At 42.7% G+C, this 24220-nt stretch overlaps 2 protein-coding genes across 8 annotated transcripts in view; both read left to right on the top strand.

Annotated features, from left to right (window-relative positions):
* Positions 1 to 15400, top strand: part of larp4b (La ribonucleoprotein 4B) — a 60540-nt gene extending 45140 nt beyond the window's left edge. For 2 of the 3 annotated variants that reach the window (XM_080861514.1, XM_080861513.1), the window contains 4 exons: positions 162 to 332; positions 1751 to 1941; positions 2870 to 2981; positions 7111 to 15400. In XM_080861514.1, the coding sequence (XP_080717640.1) occupies positions 162 to 332; positions 1751 to 1941; positions 2870 to 2981; positions 7111 to 7443 (807 nt within the window). In that variant the 3' untranslated portion in view covers positions 7444 to 15400. The remainder of the gene's footprint in view (positions 1 to 161; positions 333 to 1750; positions 1942 to 2869; positions 2982 to 7110) is intronic. The other variant, XM_080861512.1, reaches the window with a different exon arrangement.
* A 4725-nt stretch (positions 15401 to 20125) lies between these two features.
* The window catches only part of LOC308412381 (disco-interacting protein 2 homolog C), a gene marked incomplete at its 5' end in the record, with an annotated part of 197890 nt that continues 193795 nt past the window's right edge, over positions 20126 to 24220 (top strand). For 4 of the 5 annotated variants that reach the window (XM_080906694.1, XM_080906692.1, XM_080906689.1 and 1 more), the window contains one exon: positions 20132 to 20352. In XM_080906694.1, the coding sequence (XP_080762820.1) occupies positions 20274 to 20352 (79 nt within the window). Of the gene's footprint in view, positions 20353 to 24220 lie in introns of all 5 variants that reach the window. The other variant, XM_080906695.1, reaches the window with a different exon arrangement.

Here is a 24220-nt window from a genome sequence, read left to right as displayed (position 1 = left end):
CGTCATTCTGATTCTTTTCAAACTTTAAATTCCACAGTTTTTCTGTGAGTTTATGCTCAGTTTAAAGGAAGCAAACCAAGATTAGTACTTATGTATTCCTTACATCTTGAAAGTGAATTGAAGACTGTTTTGTTTCCTGACTCTTTGTTGCCTCTGTGTAGAGAGTGACGCCTCAGTCGCCGCCTCCGCCCCCAAAACCTCCATCTCCAAGCTTCGAGCTCGGTCTCTCCAGCTTCCCTCCTCTGCCCGGAGCAGCCGGCCAGCTCAAAACTGATGACGTCTTTGACAACCGACTAGCCAGCAGCGTAGTCGTCGGAAACTCCAAGGAACGGGTAGGAACTGATGCTAAACTCAAACTGAGCTATAGGTTTGTCAGTGGTGTGTTAAATTATGTATGAATCAATGTAAACTCCAATAAGCCCTGGAGGTTTATTGTTATATTAAATTAAATCTTCTAGTATAAACAAAATATAATACAGTAAAGTGCTTGGTTAGCAAAGATGATAATAGACGCAGGTTTTGTGGTAAAGATGGGTACAATCACAGCGCCTGCTCCAGGAAGCGCCATTTTGCCGGTTTTACTTTTGTGAGGAGAGCAGTGAGCGTGCAAAAGAAAAATACGATTTTCTTAAAGAAAAAACAATCGGGAGTGACCATGACAAGCTGCCACTCAGCACACAGCATGAAAGTATGACAATAATCCACACACAACACACATCAGCCATGTTGGTGATTTGTTTTTGTGAAGGGTCAGCATGGTTTTGGTGCATGATTTTGAATTGTTTCATAAAAGGTGCCCCAGTGTTAGAAAGAATAGAGAATTCATCCAGCTCTTATTGTGGCTGCCACACAGATATTTCATGGTGACTCGACTCAGGCACTTCCTAAAAACAAAACGGGCTGTTCAAACTGCAACAATACCTTTAAATAGTCTAAGGAGCTTGGAAAGAAAAGCGTCTGGACTTCTAAGTTGCTTGAAGACGTTCCATCTCTCATCCGAGAAGCTTCTTCAGTTCTAAGGTCAAATGGTGGAGATTCTCAGATTTAATCCCTGTGGTGGTTCCCCCTCTACCCAATCACATGAGCCAAGGTGTGAAAACAGGTGTGGGTCACAATCAGCCAGGGTTTCGGGTGAACTCATTGTGAAACCTAGCCCCACCCCATCTTGTGATTTCCTGAGGTCAGAAGGCCCAGGATGTGAGTGGGCGTTAAGGCGTCTGGGAAGGGATCTCAAAACTGGATTATAGATGGCAGACGGTTGGTTGTCGTAAACCACCGCCTCTTTGACCCTAGAACTGAAGAAGCCTCTCAGATGAGAGATGAAACGCCTTCAAACAACTTAAAGAAGTCCAGACAATTTTTCTTTCCAAGCTCCTTAGACTACGATGACCTGGATGACTGAGAACCTTCACAGACGTACCTTGAAATATGTTGGAAAACTCTTTATTATTTTTTTAATCTTCCTCAAAATAAAGGTGAGACTCTTGAGAGTAATAATCTGATTCTCGAGTGTGTTGGCTCACGATATGGAGCATTAATCTAGCATTTCTTTATGATATGGAAAAACAGCACAAGTATAAAGAAGGCTTTAGGAAGGCACCACCAACACTGCAATTTTAGCTACTGGTCCTGCTTTTTCATTGTACACTGATATACGCTCACCTGTAAAGAACTTCTCCTTCTGCTAATAAAAAGAACTTGCTGTAATACGTCATTTCTGCTGCTTGCTGTTTGCTTGATGTCGCTGCAGAATGTAAGTGCTGAATCCAGTAGTGGAGGCACTCTCTCTCCAGCGGGTCCCAAAGAGCCTCTCCGGTCCTCAACGTCCCCGATGGCCACAACCTTCCAGCCCTCGCCGACCACCCCGACCACGACCCCCGCCTCGACGCTGCCCCCTTCCCCTGGCACGCCGCACAGTCCCGCTCCCTCCCTCCCAGTAACGTAAGAAGCACTCAGATGTTGTTGACTGCAGCACGTAGAGCAGAGTCTGTTAAAAAGCCATTTACTGACAGCCGTAGGGTAGAAGATAAGGCTGCGAACATACACAGCATTCGCTGAAATGCTGTCATTAATTATCATAATGGTTCTAGTATCTGTTAAGAAAAGCGTGTAACATAATAGCCTACGATTTAGAGAGAGAGAGGATGTGACAGGAAAGGTGCCATCCACCCACGAGAACAGCCTGACATTGCAGGTAAAGACGCAGCGTTTTCCAGGAAGCTTGTGAGCCTATTTCAGATCATTATAGGAAGTAAACGTGACAGAAAATGGAAATTAGGAGTATTAACTACAGAACTGGAAAGGCAGCCACACACCATACCTGCAATGGCACTGTGACAGTTTCTCACAGCTATGAAATGTGTCATTTTGGACATTTTAGTCATGTGGCACCATTAGGCTTCATTCTCTCACCCTGAAATGGGTGAGGGTTGCCACAGCGGGAAGCTCCGGATGTTTTATAAGGCAGAATTTTTATAGTGAATACTTTTCGTGTCTGCTCCTGGGAGCAAACGCTTGCTTCTTAAGCAAATGTGTAAACCACAACACACGCACGTCTTCCAAACTCCTAGTGGTTTAAAATGAGTCCTCCTAAGATATTACCGAGGCTTTGTTTCTTTAAACTTAGGTCTGTGAGAAAACAGTCCTGAGCTGCACAAGAAGATAATGTTGAATATTAGGTTGGCCACATTAAGGTGAGGAGGAGCTTTCTGATTAGATCTCGTCTTATTACAGTCATCAGTTTGCCTCTTCATGTTGCACTGATCACTTCTTTAGCCATTATGTGCGTTTCGAGGACTGCAGACCTCCTAAATGATGTTAAATTCATTATTCCACCCTAATGCTGTTGGCTCATGTTTCTTTATTCCAGGGAGGTGAAGGTGACAGAGGTGAAGCCGAAGGAGGTGCAGCTGTCTGTGGAGCGAGTTCCTGGGACTCTGTCCACTGCAAGCAAATCGGTGCAAGTCAACGGTGCTGCCACAGTCAGTATTGATTCCTCCTTTTTGTTTTGTTTTTTCTGCTCACCGGCGCTTTTTAATATTTGCTGCCTCTCAGACACCTCAGTCACCATTAAATAAATCTCATCCTGAAGAAAAGAAGGCAAATTAATTGCACCTTAATTCTGCGCAGTCTCGTATTGATTTTGATTGCAGACAACTCGATTTCTAGAGGAAAAAACTGTGCATTTTTAAAATGGACACATGTAGCAGCCAAAAAAGCTTTACTTGTAACAAGCCAAAGGCAAATTTCCTCTTACAGCTTTAATTTAGGTCTGTGTGAGGTGTCAGAAGGAAACGGTGCATTTTGAAGAAGAAAATCTGTTTTGATGGAGGGGCGAAAAAAAACAACCCCTGCTTTCCTCTCAGCTTTGGTCTTTTTTTTAATAGCAATAAAACACGAGCCAAGGTCTGAAACGTACTGCTGCTAAAACAACGACCCCACACACACACACACACACACACACACACACACGCGCGCGTAGGAGTGAACAGAAACGGATCTGGCAAATTAAATACAATCAACATGCCAAATGTGGGTTCAACAATCATATCACTGCTGTCATGTTGAACCTCTTAATCTCTGAAATGTTCAGGAGCCAAAATTCTGAATGTTTTTAGCTCAGTTGCCGTGTTTATTACAGCGTTTTCCCAAACTGTATAAAAGGGAACGTTTGTAGTTACAGGCTGTCCCCAGCGTTATATTCATACATGGAAAAGTTTGATTGACATGTGCCTGCATCGGCGTGAAATACATTTTTTCTCATCTCCTTGTTTTCATGTTTGTTGTTTATTAATAAATTATATACACTTAATAAAAATTTGCCTTTGGATTGAATTATCAGCCAAATTCTTTGATTTTCAATATTTTCAATTTTAATTTTTCAGTCCTGACATTAAAGTTTCTGCACACGTTTAGGAGACTGCTGTGTAGTGTAAACCAGCGGCCCCCAACCTTTTTTGCGCCACGGACCGGTTTAATGTCCGACAATATTTTCATGGACCGGCCTTGTCGTGGATAAATACAACAAGATAAAACCAGTACCGGTACCAAAAAAAATAAGATTTATTCATAACACACGGGAAAAGACCCAGGCAAACAGAGTTAACGATAAAAAAGATTAAAAAAATAACGCTAAAAACCCTGAAAACCGTGAATTTCACACCCGAGCTTCAACTCTCGCTGCCCACTACCAAAGGACTCATGGTCACGCTGGTGTAAACCAAACAGTGAGCTGCTGTGAGCAGATTGAGGCAGAATCTGTGCAAAAAAATAAAATCCCAACACAGCTGATGAATGTAAGTAAACAGAGATCAGCTGAGCAGGTACAGAAACTTAAATCCCACAGTTTGCCTGGTTCTGTTGTATTTTTAGAAGCTTCTTTACAGTTTTACTGACTTCGAGCTGTTGTAATGTGGGCAAATTGTAACTGTTATTGGGAACAAAGTCTATCCCTGATGCTTCACTTCAGTCTGTCCTTCTGTTTGGGGTCCTCTCTTTCGGCTCTCTCTGTCACTTTGTGGCTAATGGCTCTCTCTCTGAGCCTGTCCCTGGAGATGTCTTCCTGTTAAAAGGGAGTTCTTCCTCTTTACAAATGTCTGCCCACCAAAACTGTGTCTAAACTCTACAAAAGGGCTAGAAAAACAAAATGGTAACAACACACTATATGTGCACCACACAACAAACATCGACTTGTTCCAAAAGGTGGAGGGAATTTGTGCGGAAAACTCTATTTAGTAGGGGTGCAACGATACACAAAATTCACGGTTCGGTTCGGTTCGATACTTTGGTGTCACGGTTCGATATTTTTTCGATACAAAAAAATGTTCATGCCTTTTTAATTTGTCATTTATTAAAATTATAAATATATATTTTAACTCAAAAGTACAGTTTTTAAATTTAACCCTAACCCTTGTGCGCGTTTTTTATTTTGACAGCGAATGCGCACCTGCGGACCACTTATGTGCACCCCTGGTTATTTAGCTCGTCATATTGCAGCCACAGAAATTCTTTTGTCCATGAAACCATAAAGCTGCACTTTCTTTTTTCCTTATAGTCTCATTTGTCATAACTTCTCCGTTTTGTGGTAAGCTTTTCTTTGGCTGTCACTTCTTCACCCCGACCTGTCTTATTTGGCTCAGCAGAACTAAAATATATATACTGCTACTTTTACACACGGACTCACATAAGCTCAGCGATTCTCTGCGCGATCAACCTCTCACATGTTTAAGCTTGCTGCGGGAGATTTCACTTGTCATGTTTGCATAGTAAGCTAACGATTAATAAGACTATGTCAGAGGAATTGGTGCACAAATTATCATCACTCACAGATCAGTGCTGTCGCTCTCTATACACAGTTCGCACGATTGCAAAGTGAAAGCAAAAAAACAAGCGCAAATTCAAACGCGATTTCAATATGTCACATATTGACAGTGGCTCACCGATGCCAATGACATAATTACCCAGCTACATTTCCGAAAGAATGCAAAAGCATTGACATATATTTTCCTTCCTACAATAGCCCGACGGGCAGGGAAGAGATAGATTTTGGTAGCCCGACTGGAAAAATCGCTAGCTCCGGGACGTCGGGCTAGCGATTTTGCAAGCCCTGTATCTGATTGAGGAATCACTCATCTTTGGAAAAGAGAGTTTATTACAGAGAAATGTCTCTTTCCAAAATAAAAGCTATACTATCCGCTTCTTCTGGGCTATATTCTCAGCAGCATATTAAACATATAAGGAGAATCACGTGCTAACAGCTGTCTAAATGACTCGGCTAAAGTTAGTAGCATGCTTGTTGTTTTTGTCTTTGCACTAGGATGATGTCGGCGTAAATGTGCAGTCATATTCGTTGTGTTCCCACTAGTGCTTTCAGGTTAATCTCGTTGAAATGACCTTAACGCCACAACACGGCAAATCTCCGTTAACGAGCTACCGCCGATCGCTCCGTGCATGGGGCTAGACGGCCAACACGTTAACGAGCTAACTGCGCTAACACATTAGTTCACACCCATGTAATTAAGCATTGCATGGCACATCCAACATACTGTTTTACTTTAGTCCATGACTCGCTTACCTTCAGGGTCATACGTCACATGAAAACCAAAATAATTCCAAACGCCAGATCTGAATGAGGGTGGGGGAGGTCCATCTTGCAAGGAGAGCTTAACTTCTGTCTTGCTAGCTTGCCCTGCGCTCTTCCTCCTGACTATGCTGTCTGTGTTGAGCGCTCAGTGGATCTGCGCTCGACAGTGCAGCCTAGGCGGAGTAGTCGAACGCAGATTCACTGAGCGCTCAACACAGACAGCATCGTCAGAAGGAAAGTTGATAAAATAAATTACAAATGTTGTATTGTTCGATACATATGCGTACCGAACCGAAAGCACTGTATCGAACGGTTCAATATCGATACGAATATCGTTGCACCCCTACTATTTAGATTCTTCATTACTCCACATATTACTAACAAATTTCAAGCGCACCAGCAAAAATGTTGGAGACAGTGTGGTCACCCGAACGCCAATCACTCTCATATCTTTTGGACGTGTACACAATTGACTTCATTTTGGGGCAGTATATCCAAGTTAACAGATGACATCATGTCCTATGCCATCCCTAAGGACCCCAGGATCTTCATCATCTAAAAAGGCCATAACAAGGAATTGGCTTAAGAAGGATCCTCTCCAAGTAGAGCAAGTGCTAGAGATTATAGAGGACATGCATCTGATGGACAGACTGACTTTCTTTCTATGACTTAAAGGTCATCCTTTTCAACAACATTGGACTAAATGGCACAAATATAAGCAAAGACCTGAAGATTCTGTCACTTAATTCAGCTTACCTCTCTATTTGTGTGATGCTTGGACCAATTTGTTGTTGGGGCTCTCCTTCTGGAGACACGTGTGCTACAGGCCTGAACCTTTCCAGGCATTGTATGTGAGATGCATGTGAGGAAGTTCGTTACTGACGCTAACGGACCCATACGGGGATCTAACTCTGATTCTGTCCTGTTCAAGGTGGAAATGAAAACCACTCGTTCACAAACTGCCCGCAGACGAGCTTTGTAAGGATGTGTGCAGAATGTTTTACAACTGTCTTGTGTTTTCCTGCTAGGAGCAGAGGAAGCCCTCCTACGCCGAGATCTGCCAGCGGGTGAAGGATACCCCGACGTTACAGCAACCAACCACCCCTAAGGAAGCTAAGCCAGCCTGCGCCGCCACAGCAGGCGAGGAGAGGAAGTGCCCCGACGCCTCCACGCCTTCAGGGGAGGCCAAGGCCAGAGAGACTTACCACCCCTCCTCCAAACCCAGTTCAACGGGTGCCACCACAGGCAGACCCCCGAAGGAGGTCCGAAGGCCGGGTGGGCGGTGGGCCTCTCCGCCCCCACACCCAGGGAAAACCCCCAACAAAGATTCCCACCACACCCCACCCAAATCCCCGCAGTAGGGTGACGACCTTTCCCTCCCCAAGTCCTCCAACCCCACTACTATGCTCCACAGATGCGTTTAAAAAAATAAAGGAAATACAAGTCAGGGCTACTCGATACTTATATCCCAGAATCACCCGTCACAAACAAGCATAGAGGACGCCTTCTTTTCTGGATCAGGGCTTGCAGACAAAAAGCACTTTACTGTGCATGTAGAGCACCGTTTCTTTTTCTTTATATTCTATTTATTGTTTTTGGTTTTTCACTTTTATTTCTCCTTTTCTCTTTTTGCATTACGTAGTGGTGTCAGCCTGTCAGGTGGCACAGACAACACTGAAATTTGTTCATTCTGTCCAAACGGCCTTGTGGGATTAAATTAGCCGCGCGCGTGTGTGTGTGTGTGTGTGTGTGTGTGTGTGTGTGTGTGTGTGTGTGTGTGTGCGTGTGCGCGCGCATGTGTGGGAAGCAGCAGGGCATTGTTGGAAGCCACCCCAAAGGATGATGGGAAAGGGTGCATAAAACAGACTCCATCTTGTTTGGCTGTCATAATGAGGGGTTTGTTTGCATGTTGAGTGGCAGCATTGTGCAACTTTAAGTGGCTTAATTATGGGTCATTATTAGTCCTTTTGTTTTTAAATACATATTCACATCCATATGCAACTCAACATCACAAGAAGACTTGGATCCTTTGGTTTACATAGAATTTTTTGCAGGTTTGTTTACACTAGGTGGCTTTTATGTCTTTTTGGGGTTTTTTGCAAACCGTAGTTGGCTGTTGGTACAGTAATTGGTCATCCTCCCCTCGGCGTCTTCTCCCTCTGATCCTGTTCTTAAAGGATCACCCCTCCTGCTGTTATTCCCTCTCTGTTTTGCTAACATGCTAACTCACCATAGTGTGCGTCTGTGGCTTAACGTGGGGTCAGCGCTGTTTTGTTTTTTGTTTTTTTTAGTATCACACAGGAAGGGCACATGACTTTTCTCTAAAATGAGGCATCTTGTTGTAACAGTGAAAGTAGGTGAGGTGTTGCTCACACTGCATATGAGTCTGCAGACATTTAACTAGTCAGGAAGCTAAATTCTCTCCCCGCTTTTCATTTCCTGTCAAACTGTTGATCATTATTGTGGAAGGAAGGAAGATGCAGGGCAGGTTTTAGGCTGACAAACTTAAAAATCGAGCGGTGACGAGGAAGCCGCTTCTTCCCATCTGAAAGGGTTTTGTTTATTCTGGAGGCGAGGAAACGCTGGCAAGCAGGAAGGAGGAAATTAACACTAGCTACCAGCTATCAGCTCAGTAAACACGTCTGTTTACAGGCGCCGAACGGAGGGTTTTTTGGTTTTTGTTTAATTTTCTGGAAATCTGCTGAGACACAGTGACTCATCAGGAGGCTGAGATGTGTGTGAGTTTCCTGCCATAAAATGGGACAAGTCCAGAGTTCAGTGTGGCGATTTGATCCAGTGGGAAGTTTCCTGTTCAAACTGTTCAAACCTCCTTTCAAACGGTGGCATGTTTGTAGTTCTTTCTCCTACTTATGGTGCTAGATATCAAAACCTGGAATCTGTTACTACAACTCCTCTGATACTGTAAGTAGAAATACTTGATTTACATCTGCAGACGTTTAATTGCACTGTTGTTGTTTTCTCAGACTCTCGCAAGCAAATTCATGTGATTAATCCTACCTAAAGTGAAAAAAGGGACTAACTTTGTTTTGTTTTTTGGGGAGGAAGTTGGGGAATGACACACACAGTTCAGTTTTCCAGGAGGGAAGTTGACGAACACCCTGCTGCATCATCTCCATTGACACAATCACTGAAGCTTTTTTGTCTTGTCGGTCATGTTGAAGCATCTGTGCAGCATTAAATTTTTGAAGACTGATGCTTAACGTTTTTTGTTCGTTTGTTTGTTTTTGTTCGGTGCTGCTTGAATAGACATGCAGTGGTTTGGATTTTTAACTTTGGGTTTTGGGTCAGTGAGGATTTTGTTGGAAAGTGGTGAAAATGGGGAAGTGGGATGGTTGAATAGACGAGTATATTTTTATGAAGGTAAATAACGAGTGGATTTTTTTTTTTTTTTTTTTCTGGAACGTGGTTTGCAATGTTGAAGTGAGAGAGCGATAATTTGGCTTTGGGGGTCCCATCAGGACTCGTGAACAGCCTTAAACCAAACATTTAAGTGCTGGAAGGTTTGGAGCAGGAAGGTGTGTAAAATCCATCCTTGGGGTGAAAATGTTCCGCTGTTTTCCTCAAGTCTATACCACTAGGATTGTTTATTATTGTTGTTTGGGGGTGTTTTTTTTTCTTCTTTTCTTTCCTCCTCTCTGTCGGCGTGCTTTGTTGTTTTCTTCTAGTTTGTTTGCACTCTTTGATTTCTCTGAAAAAATTGGAAAAGATCAACCGGAGCACACGGGACTTCCTCTGTTGCCGCTTCACTCTGGTTACCTTTGATAAATGGCAGCAGACAGGAGGACGATTTAAAGCACAGAGTAAGAGGAAACATCCTTTACTCACCTCGAGCCTGGCTCGTTTGAAGCGCCGGCACCCAGTTGGTCAGAGCTTTCATGGGACATAATCGAAGCAGTGATTTTATACCAGAGCTGGTGGAAAATTTTGCATCCTGCACCAGAGTGAAGTAGCAAGCTCGCACGTTCAGGGAGGGCAGCTCCAGCTTTGGTTGGAAGGTCTGCCTACTGTAGCAACCACTTTGGCAGATAACCAACCGAGTGTGTTTTTTAATTTGAATGTAACTGTCTGAAAAATGACTTAAAAGACTTCCCTCCCTGCTCCTCGGTCATGTGCTCGGGTTCATCTTTTGAAGTCGTCACCTAAGATGCAAAAACACCCTGAAAAAAATAAATAAAAACCACTGTACTATACACAATATCTGTTTAGGTGGGACCTCGCATGTCTCGCTGAAGTCTTCCTGCAACAAAAAGCATTCTGGGTAATCCCACTAAGAGAAAACAGGAGCCTGGAGAAGGGAAAGCTTCATTTAAAGAGCCTGTACTCCTGGTCAGAGCTGCTTTTGATTTGGATGCTACAGCTTGAGTTTAGTGAAAAAAGAAAATATTTTTTTATTATTTTGAAGGACTGAGATGCACTTGGATGGGTCTATTATTTTCTCTTTTTTGTTTTCCTCATTGGTGGAAATGGTAAAACAAATGTAAATGCACCATATCCACTTATTTATAAAGCAGTGCTGTTTATTCCACAAGAAATATCATTAAGTTTTCTTTTTGGGAGAAGGAAAAAATGATGTATTGAGCTCTCAATATACACACACACACACACACACACACACACACACACACACACACACACACACACACACACACACACACACACACACACACACACACTTATATATATATATATAAGTGTGTGTGTGTGTGTGTGTGTGTGTGTGTGTGTGTGTTTAAAAAAAAAAAATCCATCCAGTGTTTGAGAAACTTGAATTTTATTTAAACTTGAAAAATGACTTTGCCTTAACTTTTCTACAAGACAAGCATAGAGTTTTATTTCTTTTCAGAAAAGATCCCCAAAATGTTAACGAAGCGTGAGATGTGGAAATATTTAGTCACACCAGACGTCACAAGTCTTACTGCGAGAGAGAGAGAGAGAGAGAGTACAAATCTAGCAGCGTTTCCTTTCTTTTCCTACTTTTTGTTTTTTGTTTTGTGTAAAATGTACGAAAAATCTTGGGTCGTTCTTTTGGTTTCTTGTTCAATAGTTTCAGGTTTTTTGGTTTTTTTGTGCAGGGGGGTGGGGGTGGGGGGGGATAAAAACCTTGTAATTGCAAATCTAGTCAATACTGTATTAAATATGTGCACTTTGAAGTGTGTGCTTTGCTTGTACAGATGTAAATACTCAGAAAAATATAAGAGGTACCTTAAAATGATTATAAAAATATATTGATCCTTGTTAACTATAATGTCGCTATCGAGCTGGATGTAGAATATAAAAGAAAAAAAAAAAGACGTGATGTCGTGCGTTCGGAGATATTTTTTCTTTAACTACTATTGTTTTTCAGTTTGGGTGTGCTGAGTTTGATTCCTGCTCCGCTCTGCAGTGTGAGCAGATCATTTATTGTATTTTTTTTGTTTTCGTTCTTTCATTCCTTTTTAAACTTTCGCTGTGGGTTCGGTCGCACCTGGATGCTCAGGTGCGACAGTAACCCCGCCCTCCCTCTCCTCAGCGTTCACAGTCTGTGGTTCCGACAAAGCCGAGTGTCCACCGGCATCCTCTTCGAAGCTCTGGCTTCTTTTTCTTTCACTGATTACAGTTGATTTTGGGGGAATTTTCCTCACAGTGTGTTTGCTTTTTGGACAGTCTGAATGAAGGTTTTTAGCAAAACAAAAACAAACAAAAACAAAGCACTACATGTTGGATATTTACTCTGTTTTTGCCATTGTTGAGTACTCTGCTAACAGTGCCAAAAGATGAGACGTGACATGAAAGCTGCAGCTAAAGGCATTAATGCAAAACTTTAGGTAACACTAACACTTAAGATGAGATGTTCATGCATATGCAGCTCAGTAGGCTATAATCAAACTGCACTGTGTCCACATTGGTCGGGCAGCATGACTAGACTGCAGCTTTTATTTGAGAATATTAGATATCCTCGTTCTGGCTCCAAATATCCACCAACTCTGCTTAACGATGACCATCTGAGGGCTTATTGGTTTTTGTCTGATGAGCTCAAACTCTATTTTCTGCTTTCTGTCCATATTTTAGGATGAGTGAGTATCACAGTTTTGGGGGAATCAGATTTCAGGAAATGAAAAGTCTGAGACCAGGAAGCGATGAAGCTAGGTTAGCAGAAAAACACTGGTCGCCTGGCTCTGTCATGTTTTAAATCTGTTTTAAATTTCACTTGTCAACACATTTGATTTTTGCACATACACCAGTTTAAATGTGCGGAAAAATAAATAGAAACCAAATAAATTGCACATTTCTGTTGTTAGTCAGTGAACAGCACAAAAAAAGGCAACTAAACCTCACAAATCTTTTTGTGTGGCAGACCGATTATTGGTTCTTACGTGTTTTGTTAGATAAGCCATTTTTTGGTTTGTTTTTCACAAACAGAGCCACGTGCTTTATTATAAAGGACAGGCAAATACTCAAAATACATTTTTTTTAAAATTAAGTTTTGTATTCATAGAACAGCTAAAAGCTTTCCTGCAAAGGACTAAGCTTCAGTTTTAAAACAGGAATAGTTTTGCTAGATGTCGTTTCTCAGATTTAGTTTGTTTCACTGGTTCTTGTGCTCGGCCCTGTCATACACCTGTTTATTTAATGGGTTTCTTAGAGCTTTGTTACTGATTTTTGGATTTATCTGTGATAAATCGCAGCGTTCAGATTGTACCAACCTGCACAGTTAGAGCCAGAGATGATCTTGAAAAGCTATTCAACTTCCTCTTCACCTGAAACTGAACAAATTTTGCTGCAGACCAACAGGGGGCACCCTGAGTGAACCAGAGTGAATCAAGCAGGTTTTGTAGTTTTCACAATCATTGATAAATTGTCAGATTAGAAATAAAACAGTTGGTGGGCTTTTAGACCTTGCCCATAAAATTCCGGCGTTCGAATCCTTTCAGATTGACTGGATTTACGACAGGAAACACTCTTTTGATGGTTTTGGTTTTCACACAATAATGAGATGTTAGAAGTGTAGATAAGCCACAGTGGAAACTTCAGTGTGCCTATAATAAGCAGCTGGTCGTGGTGATGCCATCAGGATACCATGGAGGTGGTTCATGCTCCACTGATGTCTCTGGCAGAAACGCATTTTTCTACAGTCGGAAACCTGTAAAAATCTAAAAATTTAGCTTTTATTAATCATTTCAACCACTTCTGTCAGAAACATGGTGAGGGGAAATGTTTACTGGAAGTTCAGAGAGTGGGAAGAGTTGTTTAAGTCCAATCTGACCAACTTCTGCAAATGTTGAATTCTCAGTTTATCCATTTCTCTGTGCGTTTGGGTCGGGGTCCAGTAATCCCTTTGGTCTGATTTCATTTGGTAAGCCTTTCAGATGCTGGACAGAAAACCAGAGCTTTTCAGACAGAAATCAATAAAAAGAAAGCCTGAACCATCGAAGCTGGCCAATCAGCAGCTAAACCGACTTTGACGTACCATCGGGCGGATGCTGGTTTGCTGAAAAGAGGGATTGTTGGTGGACACTTCTTGGTTTAGTCGAGGCGATGTGATGTGTGACGCCCATCAGAAGCTTCCCAGCGAGGCACATCTTGAACACTCGGCACTTGAGGTGGGGGATTATTGCAGCCTGCCGCCAGGTGACGACAAGTCTCGGGCCCTCGGATTGTGCATTTCGTTTAAAAAACAAGGCGACTGTTTGGAGTCGTCATTGCGGCTGTTTGAGATAAAAGTTTCCTGCCCAGGTGTCGATGTGAGCGCGAGACATCCAAGGAGCCCAAAACCATTCGACCTGCTCTGTGCAGTTTTGTTTTTTTTCTCTTCAGATTAATGTTTGTGATTTCTTGTTCATGTTCATCAGCTCCAAGATTTCCTCTACTGAGAAATAAATGTACAAATGTTTTGTTTTTTTCCTATGTGCTTTTTTGTTTGTTGGGGGGGGGTTAAAGGCTCAACTGGAATGAGAGTAGTTTACCTTGTTCAGAGCGATGTTTCTCACGTACAGTACATTTAACACGCAGTTTGAGATGTCTGTTAAAACCATTTGATCACATGTGGACTGCAGTTCGATGTGGCAAAGAAAACCAATAACCGTGCCATTATACAACAGTCGTTTAACCTGTACATACATAGCTGAGCGCTTACCGTCTCGGGCTTTTATTTTTGTTTTTTACTTTAAGATGTGATTTTCCTGTTACTGGAAGCCTGGAGACACCTTCAGTTTGACACCAGTGACTGCAGGAGCGTTTTTCACGCGGTGTAACTTGCGGTGGATCCCTCGCCTGAGGTCGAGGCGTCTTCTGCCTCTGGTGGCCTCGAACTTTGAGAATACAAACTGGGCATCTCTGAACTGTGAATGTGTGCATGTGTGGAAAAAAAATAAAATGTACCACCCAGCTAATCCAGGCCGATGCAAAAGTGACTCTTTCCACAAGCGGGGTACCTCAGACTGGATGGTACCGCTTTCAAAGGGATCTCTTATTCTGGCGGGAAAGACACCGCGAGCTCCGCGCCTCTTCAGTCTTGCCGGCGTTCATCCAGATGCTCAGCGGTGGCATTTTTGAAGGAGCTCCCTTTTCCTCGTGGACTTCTGCATGGAGCGTCACACTTCATATCAGCCTGTTGGTCGCCTCAGACCTCCTTCCTGTTCGTCCATTTTGACAGTGCCATTTTTTTCTTTTTTTCTTTTTGGTTTGTGTTTTTTTGTTTTTTCCTCCACGAGGGTTGCATCTTGTCATTTAAAAAAAAAAAAAAAAAAGACCCCCTTGTGTTTTTGTGTTTTCATTTTGTTTTTCAAAGATGTATAACAATGAATGCACATCAACTGACTGGAAAAGGACTCTATGAACTCACTGTGGTTTAACTCATTAACACTCTTACCATGCTACGCTAACAGCTGTGGACAATCGACGACTCCACCGTGTTGGGGTTTGGACAGATAATTTTGCCTAACGACACCTTTAACAGACGTGGAATGGAGGTTTGCGATCAAGAGGGCTTCTCTCTATTTTTTTTGTTTTGTTTTTTTGTTTGTTTTTGTTAATTTTTTTTGTTTGGGTCTTTTCTTCCATCGAGACTGGAATCAAGCGTACATGTCAGCTATAGATAATTTAAGTTACTCTTGTGTCATGATGTAAACTGTCTAATTTGGAGAAAAAAATGTAGCTTACTGAAAAATAAAGATTTAGGCACTGTTGAGGAGCTGCCGTGTGATTTTTTTTTTTTTTTCTTTCTTTCTTTCCAAAAGGTCTTTTCAAACCTTTCTTGTTAGTTGTTCCATAATTACAGGAACTACAGTCAACATAGAGAAAAATTACACCAAGTTCTTCCCCATGAGCGGGGGGGAGAAAGTGAAAAACCTTTTTTAAGCAATACCTTGCAAAAAAAATCTGATTGCCTTCAGGATGTAAAGTTCAAAGTGGCACTGTTATATTGTTATAAGCATCAATATGCATCACTCAGAATCAGCTGTTTGAACAATGCAATCCAGGATAGAAAGAAAATATCTCTTTGTCGCTGCCGAGTTTTGGCTTTTGGGAGAACTTTTAGAAAAGCCTGATCGTAATAATTCGCAGTAGCAAAGAAGTGTGAAAGGCACAGAGTCGTTCTCAAGCGTTACTCTGAAAGGAGGATGTTTCCAATTTTGGCGATATTGTGATAAAACAGTGATACGTTGTTTGATGTGACGGACATATCCTGGTGTAAAATGACTGGAGCTAATGCCATCGAGAGTATCTGTTTAACCAAATAAGGTTTTGAAATCCATGGAAATCCCAACCATCGCTTTAATGATTCTCAGCGGTGGGGGAGGGGGCAGCAAATTTTTTGGGGTGGCCGGAGCCCCCTTTGGTGGCACCACTGCATGAAGGTCTTTAAGAAGTGGCTTTAGTTTAATTTGTCGTCTTTATGTCACAGGTAAATTGGGTGTTATCTGCATAGCAATGGAAATTATACTAATAATATAAACAAACAACACTTGTCTTTCAATTGAAAACACTTAAGATGTTGTATTTCTTGAACTAATCTTATCTAGACTTCGAACCACGCGGCCAACTGAGCTCCTTTATTAAGCCAATAAGGTGAAAAGTGCGTGCAGTCATGAATAAAGACTGAGGAGTTGAGTTTGACAGGATGGGCTGTACCGACCAGCATGTTCCCATCTTATCCCCCTGTGGTTGGTTAACTTCTCACTTCCTGTTAGCTACTCGTCTCTAGTGTCTGGTGTTTAGTTTTGCTTCCCTCCCCCGTCTGTGTCTTTGATCATCTTCACCTGGGTCTCGTTACCCTCCTGTGTCCCCGCTTACCCTTTTCTCTAGATCCACTGCGGTCTTCCCATTTTTGTCTCAGCGTTTGTCGTCATCCCCATGTGTTGTGAAGTTTTATGGTTTAGGTTTGAGTCTTAATTTCATGGAGTTAATTCTGAATAAACTTTTTTAACATCTGCCTGCCCGTGAGTCTGTATTTGGGTCCCTTTGCCTGAAATCCATGACCAAAGTCCAGCAGGAAGAAACGCTACATAGCGGGTTATAATCTCCACATAAATAATATTTTTAAATAACTGGATGTCGTGTAACTTTTAAACTGCTCAGTTAATTCTACCGTCTGTTATATTATTATAACACTGACAGCAGCAGAGAAGTTCTTAGGAGCTTTAAAACAGAAGAAATGTTTAGATTTTCACAAAGTAACTGAAATATTTTGAAGTTATTTACAAAAAGATGTGACACTGTGTCACTCCATTAATGATGACTGAATAAAGTATCACCTGGATGCTTTGTTCCATTAAAAATGAAAACAAACCCTGTTTCTGGTCTCCGTTGTTGGTCTTCTTTTTTATTTTGAGCTCTACTTCTGGACACGGCTGTGAGGAGCATCCATAACGAGTTTAAAACAAGCTGCCTTTGATTGGTTAAATAAATGTCCACATACTGTGAGTTAAAAGCATCTGGGCTTTAGGAAGTTCCTCTGCGTCTTTGTACAGATGAGAGCGGAAAGCCACAAGATGGCAGCATGCTCACAGAGGACCTCCTTCTTTTCTCAGCTCTGTCCTGTCGGATGAGGATGATCACAAAGAAACAAGCACTTTATTTATTTATTATCCAGCTGTGATTCATGGTTATTACACACAAACTACTAAAAATATTTCCAGATGTTTTTATTGCTCATACTAAATTTGTTTAGTCTGATGTTCATGACTGGATGCCAACATTGGCATGGTCCAAGTCAGCCTGCAGGTAGATAAATGTGATTAGGAAGGACTGAACTCACTACAAAATAAAATATTTGCTTACATCCATGTCTTATACATTTGTTGTATGGATATCATGCAGTGATGATACACTAATTAGTGGATAACATAGACTGTATATAAAAGATGTAGCTTACAGGCTGTATATAAATCCTTTATTTAAACAGACATGAAAAATAAAGGCTGGATATACTGAGAACACGTCGGATGTGGGCGTGGCTGTGACCACCAGAGTTTATTGTATCCACTAGAGGCGCTCCAGCATTATGCATGTCGAGGTTCCCATCATTTGAAAAGTGCACATCATGTTGTATCCAGTAAAGTTTGGAACTAGCGACTGAGACCATAAACCCATGAGGGAAATGTCCTGAGGTCACAGAGAAGTCCCCTCAGATGGTTTAATGATTCACAGAGTAAAGGATCCAAACACAGGCCACAGGAGACCAGGGTAAAGTCCAAAATCTAAACCTGTAATCAGTCTGAGGTCACAGTCAGGTGGGCAGTCGAGCATCCGTGAAGCAGGAGAGAGCATGATGAAGGACAAACTGGAGCATGAGAAATTTCTGAAAACTTTCACTGCAAGTAGAAACGACAATTTGTCAGGTGACTGAAGAAAACAGGGTATTTATATACTGTGGAGGGTGATTAGGTCATTGAATACAGGTGGAACTAATGAAAATTACAGAGGAAAAACCATAGACTGTGACTTTTGAAGCCTCAGTTTCAGCATTTTGGCCACTGCATTGCTGTTTTGTTTTTTTTTTGTTAAGCTGGAAGTGACCTCATGTGGATGGGATTACTCTATCTTGCTGGTTTTGCGTGCTGCATCCATAATGGGCTTGGGTTCAAAGCACAGACACTGATACCTGCAAATTTCTGCAAAGTAACCGAATAATAATCTGAATTTCTGTCATCGAAGCTGAAACATAAACTTATTAGGTGATCTATATCACAAAACAAGTTGTTCTACACCAAACTCGATCATCCACGCCTTTATGGAACTTGCTTTGTGCACTGGTGTGCAGCCATATTGGAACAGGAAGTGGCCATCCCCAAACTGTTCCCTCAAAGTTGGGAGCATGAGATTATCCAACAAGTCTCGATATGCTGGAACTAAGGCTGAGCCCAACTCCTAAAAACAGCTCCACATCACAATCCTCCGATTATTCAGTCAGACAAGTCCCGTTCCCCTGGCATCTACCAAACCCAGACTCTTCCATCGGATTGCCGGATGTAGACGTGTAATTGGTCCCTCTGGAGAACACCTAACATTACAGTAAGTTGGTGACCTGTGCGCACTATATGCCTCAGCATCCGCTGATCCCACTCTGTGACTTTACGTGACCTAGCACTTAGAGTTGCTTCCACTGAATTCCACTTTTCACTTTTCCACCTGAAGTTAACGGTTCGGTTGGGTGACTGAGTACTTTTGAATATAATGTACCATTAAGCTCCATCTGCCGTCTTTTACCTATATGTAATTTTCTGATTGAGTGGGATATCACTGAGATATCTCTGCTGCACCTAAATAAACATTCACCTAGCAGACTTTAAATGAGTGAATGAGTGATTAAATTTCACTGAGATAAAACCGAAAACAAACTATCAAAATGTGTTTCAGCTGTGATAATCTTTCTAATTAACCCTTCTTTGATCTCTTTTCTGCATCGCAGCCTCGCAGACTACTTGTTCAAAAGCACATGAACTACAGCTGACATTTATCCATCTTATCAATTAACATAAATGACAGAGTCAGGTTAACAGATTGTGTGTGTCTGTGTGTGTGATTGTGAGAGAGAAAGTGAATGTGGCGCCCTCTACCGGTGTGTTGTTCATGGTGTGAAAATATTAAGCAGCACTTTGTTTTCATTTTAACTCCTGAAACTTTGACTGAAAATCGATCGGATTAAAAATATTGATTCCTGTGAGTTCAGTCGTGGATCTTTAGGATCACCTAAAGGGAAATTGTGTATGTGAGGCGCGTGAAGGCGGCAATAATTAAGAGGTGTGAGACAGGAAGAGAACAAAATCTGCATTCAAAATAAAAGCACAGCACTGGGGTTTGGATCTTTTGAATTTATTCATCTCCCAAAGTTGTTTCAAAAATAATTTACTCTTACTAGCTATCAACATACATCCGATATTTTTTAGCAATGCATCATATTCTTTACTTTTAACAGACACACACTGGTGAACCGTAACTTGTCAGTATAAACGAGGTAAGCAGTGAGAACAAACCGTAGAAAAAGGAGAATGTTCAAAATAAACAGTCAAAATCTCCAAAATATATATATATCTATAAAATCAGTCAGTAAATAAAATGCATTTCAATGTCTCAGTTAAAAATAATTACATAATCATCCTGACGCCTTTCTTTGAGTGTTTTAACTAAATTCAGATTTTTTTTTTAGCCTGGATTGCTCTTGCTTTACCTATTTTTATTTAAAATAAGGAAACAAGTGACTAAAAATATTAACCTGCTTTTATAGTCATATAACATTTTATAACATACTTTATTCTGGAAATTAAATTAAAACAAAAATAAAAATCCAAGTATCACAAAAGTAACATTGATTTATTTTTTAATCTATAATTTATTAGCTCGTAACTTTTAGTTAAAGCCAGCCTGTGAGTCTGATTTACTCAGGTTTAAATTTGGAGGGTGTGAGAGCCACAGGCAGCGGACTGGGCAAAACAGTTGTTTTCTACAGTCATTGGTCTTAACGCTGTGATCTTATTTTGAAAATACAGGTTCCGGTAGCAGCTCTGCAGTGTTAGCTGTAGCTTGACGCTGGTTTGCGGAGAACGCGCAGAGCCGCTGCCGCACACGGAGCGACGCTGACGGACTCGGTGTGACTGACTTTGGATTTTTGTGGTTTGTGGAGCAGCGTGGGGACTGGAAACAGGGAGAAACAGCCGGAAAACAGATATTTAAGTCGGTTTGGAACGGCGGAATGGCGGACCGGGACCCGGTGCCGCTTCCTGCGGAGGTGCGGGCCAAACTGGCCGAGCTGGAGCTGGAGTTATCCGAGGGTGAGTACTTGGGTTTCACCGCGGAGCTTGGCGGCTCTGCCGGGGCTCTGCTGCTGTTGTTGCTCTGGGACTGTTTGTCCTTGCTGAGTTTGAACTGCTAGGAGATAAAGTGCTGAGCTCCAACAAGTTCAAGTGCATGTCTGTTCACACGCACACACGCTGCCACAATGACTGCTTTAACTGATCTGGATTTGGATGCAGGAGATGTGGCAGTGAAATGGAAACAGAGCTGTCACTGGCTGTGGACAGACTACAGTGCTGTTAGGGGGTTCTTGGATTGAAAGGAGATCATTGCAGGTTCACTCCCCCACACTGACACACAACGTCACCTGACGCCAGGTATCATGGGAATAATACAGATAATAGATAAACATCCCATAAAGTGCTCTGGATGAACTGGAGTGGCTGCTGTGCACCAGAGCTCCACGGTATTGTTGCAGTGAAGCCTGCAGGGCTCCTCATTATTCATAGACTGTTGATTATCTGAAGGAGTTCATCAATCCTTACTCTACATAGTGTCCCAGAGTCCAAACACAGCCACTTTATAGCCAGCATTCACCTTTGAATCCAGCTGTACATCACCTTTTAACACTTAACTGCTTTATTTTGTCTGCTCAGGTTTTCAAAAATTCCCTACAATAATTCCCCAGAGTCAGGTGACGTCTCCAAAATCCACACACATCCACGCTGCTCTGCTAATTCCTGATAAAAATCAAAGAATATGTGTCATTTTTACCCCTAATCTGTTGATCTGTGCATGAATCCTTCCATCACGGCTGATAAACAACCCATAAAGTGCACTTTGAAGCCTCACTGGAGCGCAGGAGGCACACAGCAGCCTGCTGTGGGGATATCCCGGGAATTCTGTGGAGGTTTGTGTTTGTCAGTAGGAAAGTTGTTGTCAGAGAGGTTTTGTTATAAAATCCCGTTGAGCAGAGCCCTGCACGCTGCTTAGATGGTGCACAGGCAGCATGCAGCTGTTAGGAGACACACTTTTCACATGACACACCGCAGCCAGGCAGCCTTTTCTCCAGAGAGGCGATGAATGATTCCCATTATATTCCTGCGCCCCCCCAATAACACTACAGCATGCTATATCGGGTTGTTTTGCAAGATACTGAAATGCAGCTTGGGTATTGATTTTCTCATTAGCCCCCCTCACCACCACCTCCCTCTCTTTCTCCCCCTCCTTCCTCCTTGTTCTTCTTCTACTTCAGATTGATATGTCACATTGCTGCAGACTCACTCTCAGCCTGGAGAGTATCATAGTGTCATATTTCAGCTTCCTGCGAGCAGTGTTTTCCCTGCTTCTCTCCGAGGCTTTGTGAGGCTCGGCCATGTATGGAGAAAGAAGACGGCACAGAGGAAGAGGGAGGGAGGGAGGGGAAGAGATTGTAACAGCTGACTCTGAATGCACACATCGCATTTTAATGTTTCCACCGCTGCTGCTGTGAACGCTGAAAAGATGAGACAAGTAGTGGTGATGAAGAGGAGGGATGGATGGGGCGGGGAAGGTTGCACATATAAACCGCCAACTCGGAGTTCCTCCAGTGTAAACAAGTGCGTCTCTGGGAAACGGGGTCAGATGCCCCGCTGCAATATTTACATGCTTTGTTGATGGCGCGAGAGTCTGCGGTGGCGGCGGATGCAAAGCTTCCCCGCGTCCTGCAGACTTTGACCTAATTTTTCAATTTCCACGCATCATCCCTCCTCCATGCTTTGAAGCCTCTCGCCTCGGGGGAGTGGTGGCAGAAAACGCTGTTGTCAGCACTCAGGTGAAGGCAGAGCTTCACAGGGACCTCGTATCCTGCTGAGGAGCCCTTGAGCAAGGCAGTACACCCTCTTGTTTCCCCCCTAACTGTCATCAGGTGGTGGGAAGCATCCTCAAAGTGCTTCAGGTGATGGAACAAACATCCCCTTTATACACTGCATGAAAATGCTCTCTGAGGAAGTATGAGGATAATGGGTCATATACCTGGAGGATGAGTGCCTTGCTCATGGGCACAAAGTTCCTGTAAAGCTGTGTCGACACCTGGATGCTCACAGTGATGTGGATGGCAGCACAAAGCAAAAAAAATAACCTCTGCTTTTTCTCTCAGCCTGCCTCTCTGCTCAAACCCTACCAACAGTTCCTACATTTCCCAGAATTCCCTCTGTTCTGAGCACCATCAGGGCACAGGTGTGAACTTGAGAATGAATTTTAAAGCCTGCTGGGCGGACGCTAGATTGAGCAGCGCGGTGAATAGTTGTGATTGAGATAAAAGAGGAGGCGACCTCTCACTCGGACGCTGACCTATCGCATCGCTGCAGTGCATCCTGGGATAGCTGGGGCTCTTAGTGGTCTGTAGTCTTTGCAGTAGACCTTCTGGGTGTGGCACAAATGTGGCATGTTTTAATAATAATAATAACTTTATTTGTCAGACTTGGAGAAAATAGAAGCTTGACTGACTTCTCCCCAGTCTGAGTTTAAGAGCACCGCTTTCATTTTGCTGCTGGATCTGATTTTGGAGAAGAAGGGCTGGGAAACGAATGTCGCAAACACCCTCACCCTGCAGGTCTGCAGCCTGGACACGGTCCTCACAGAGACAGACACTCCCGCTGAAACACACAACCCCGCGCTCGTCGTGCAGCTGCAGACTGACGGGCTGTCCTCAGCTAATCTGGCTGCTGGCTGAATATTAAGCTCTGCAGTCCAGCCCAGATAACAAGCTGTCCATCCCAACACACTGCAGATTACACACACACACACACACACACACACCAGGCTGACCTCAGCTGCTCTGCAGTGCTCGTGCATTGTTGTCTCTGCTGTAGTTTTGATGCAGATTTAGGGTTGTTTCCGTTTTCTTTCATTATGCGCTGCTCCAGCTGCCAGGAGGGCACATGCCAGTCAGCTCTGTGGGCATCTCGTCGCCTGTAAACAGCCCAGGAAACATTAAACGCATCATTTCTCAGTCCAGTTTTTGGAGTCTACCTTTGCTCAGGCTTGCTCCGGGTACTCCTGCTTGTCCCAAAGTCCAAAGACGTGCACATCAGATTAATTGCTGATAGGAAATTGTCTCTAGGTGTGAAAACAAACCCTAAACTAAACAAAGACAGACTTTTTCCACTTTTGACACATTGTCTCAAACTTACTCTCCTTGACATCAAGGAGAGGGCGATTCTTTGCATTAGAAAGATTCTAAAATTAAAGGCATACCAGTCTTCTGGTCCGACTTTTCCGGCAGCTACACATTTAACGTTCCACATCCACAATGTTTTTTTTTTTATTTCTTTATTTTTTGAAGTTTCCTGATTATCTGGTTATCTAATAATTTTCACAGGTCTTTGACTCTCCTCTGTGCTGTCAGCCGTGTTGAACTGATACACGATGATGACTGTCTAATTAATTAATCAGCAGATAATTGAAGCTCTTGCTTTGGCTGCAAACGTCCAGCTGCTCGCTGACCTGTTTGGCACGTTGGGTAAAAAAGTGAAAGGCTTCAGCTCGTTTCATTTTTTAGATTTCGAAGGGGCGCGCTCGTGCAAAAGCGAGCTGCTTCATTGGTTTGTAAGTGTATTCATCTCATGGCAGAACGTATTGAAAGTTACTTCAGTGTCACATTTCATTGAATCGAGAAGTGAAACCCTTTGGCGAGCTTGGGCTGATGTTAAAATCGCTCTTGCTTCACTCACATCTGGTCCTGATAAGAGTCCTGTGTGAGACTTCGGCAGTGAGTCTGTTATTCTGAAGCGCTCACTCTTCCCTCTTTCTTTCTTTCCTGAAAGCTCGTTCTGTCCGTGGCTCAGCAGAAGCGCTTCCTCTCAGCTCTGATATTTGAAAAGGACTCCAGTGTTCCTTCTCTGTGATTTATCGCCCGTATTTCGA

The sequence above is a fragment of the Rhamphochromis sp. 'chilingali' genome, assembly GCF_963969265.1.
Source record: "Rhamphochromis sp. 'chilingali' genome assembly, chromosome: 16".
Taxonomy (NCBI): domain Eukaryota; kingdom Metazoa; phylum Chordata; class Actinopteri; order Cichliformes; family Cichlidae; genus Rhamphochromis; species Rhamphochromis sp. 'chilingali'.
The sequence above is the reverse complement of the archived record's forward strand: the minus strand, read 5'-3'. Positions and strand labels throughout refer to the sequence as shown.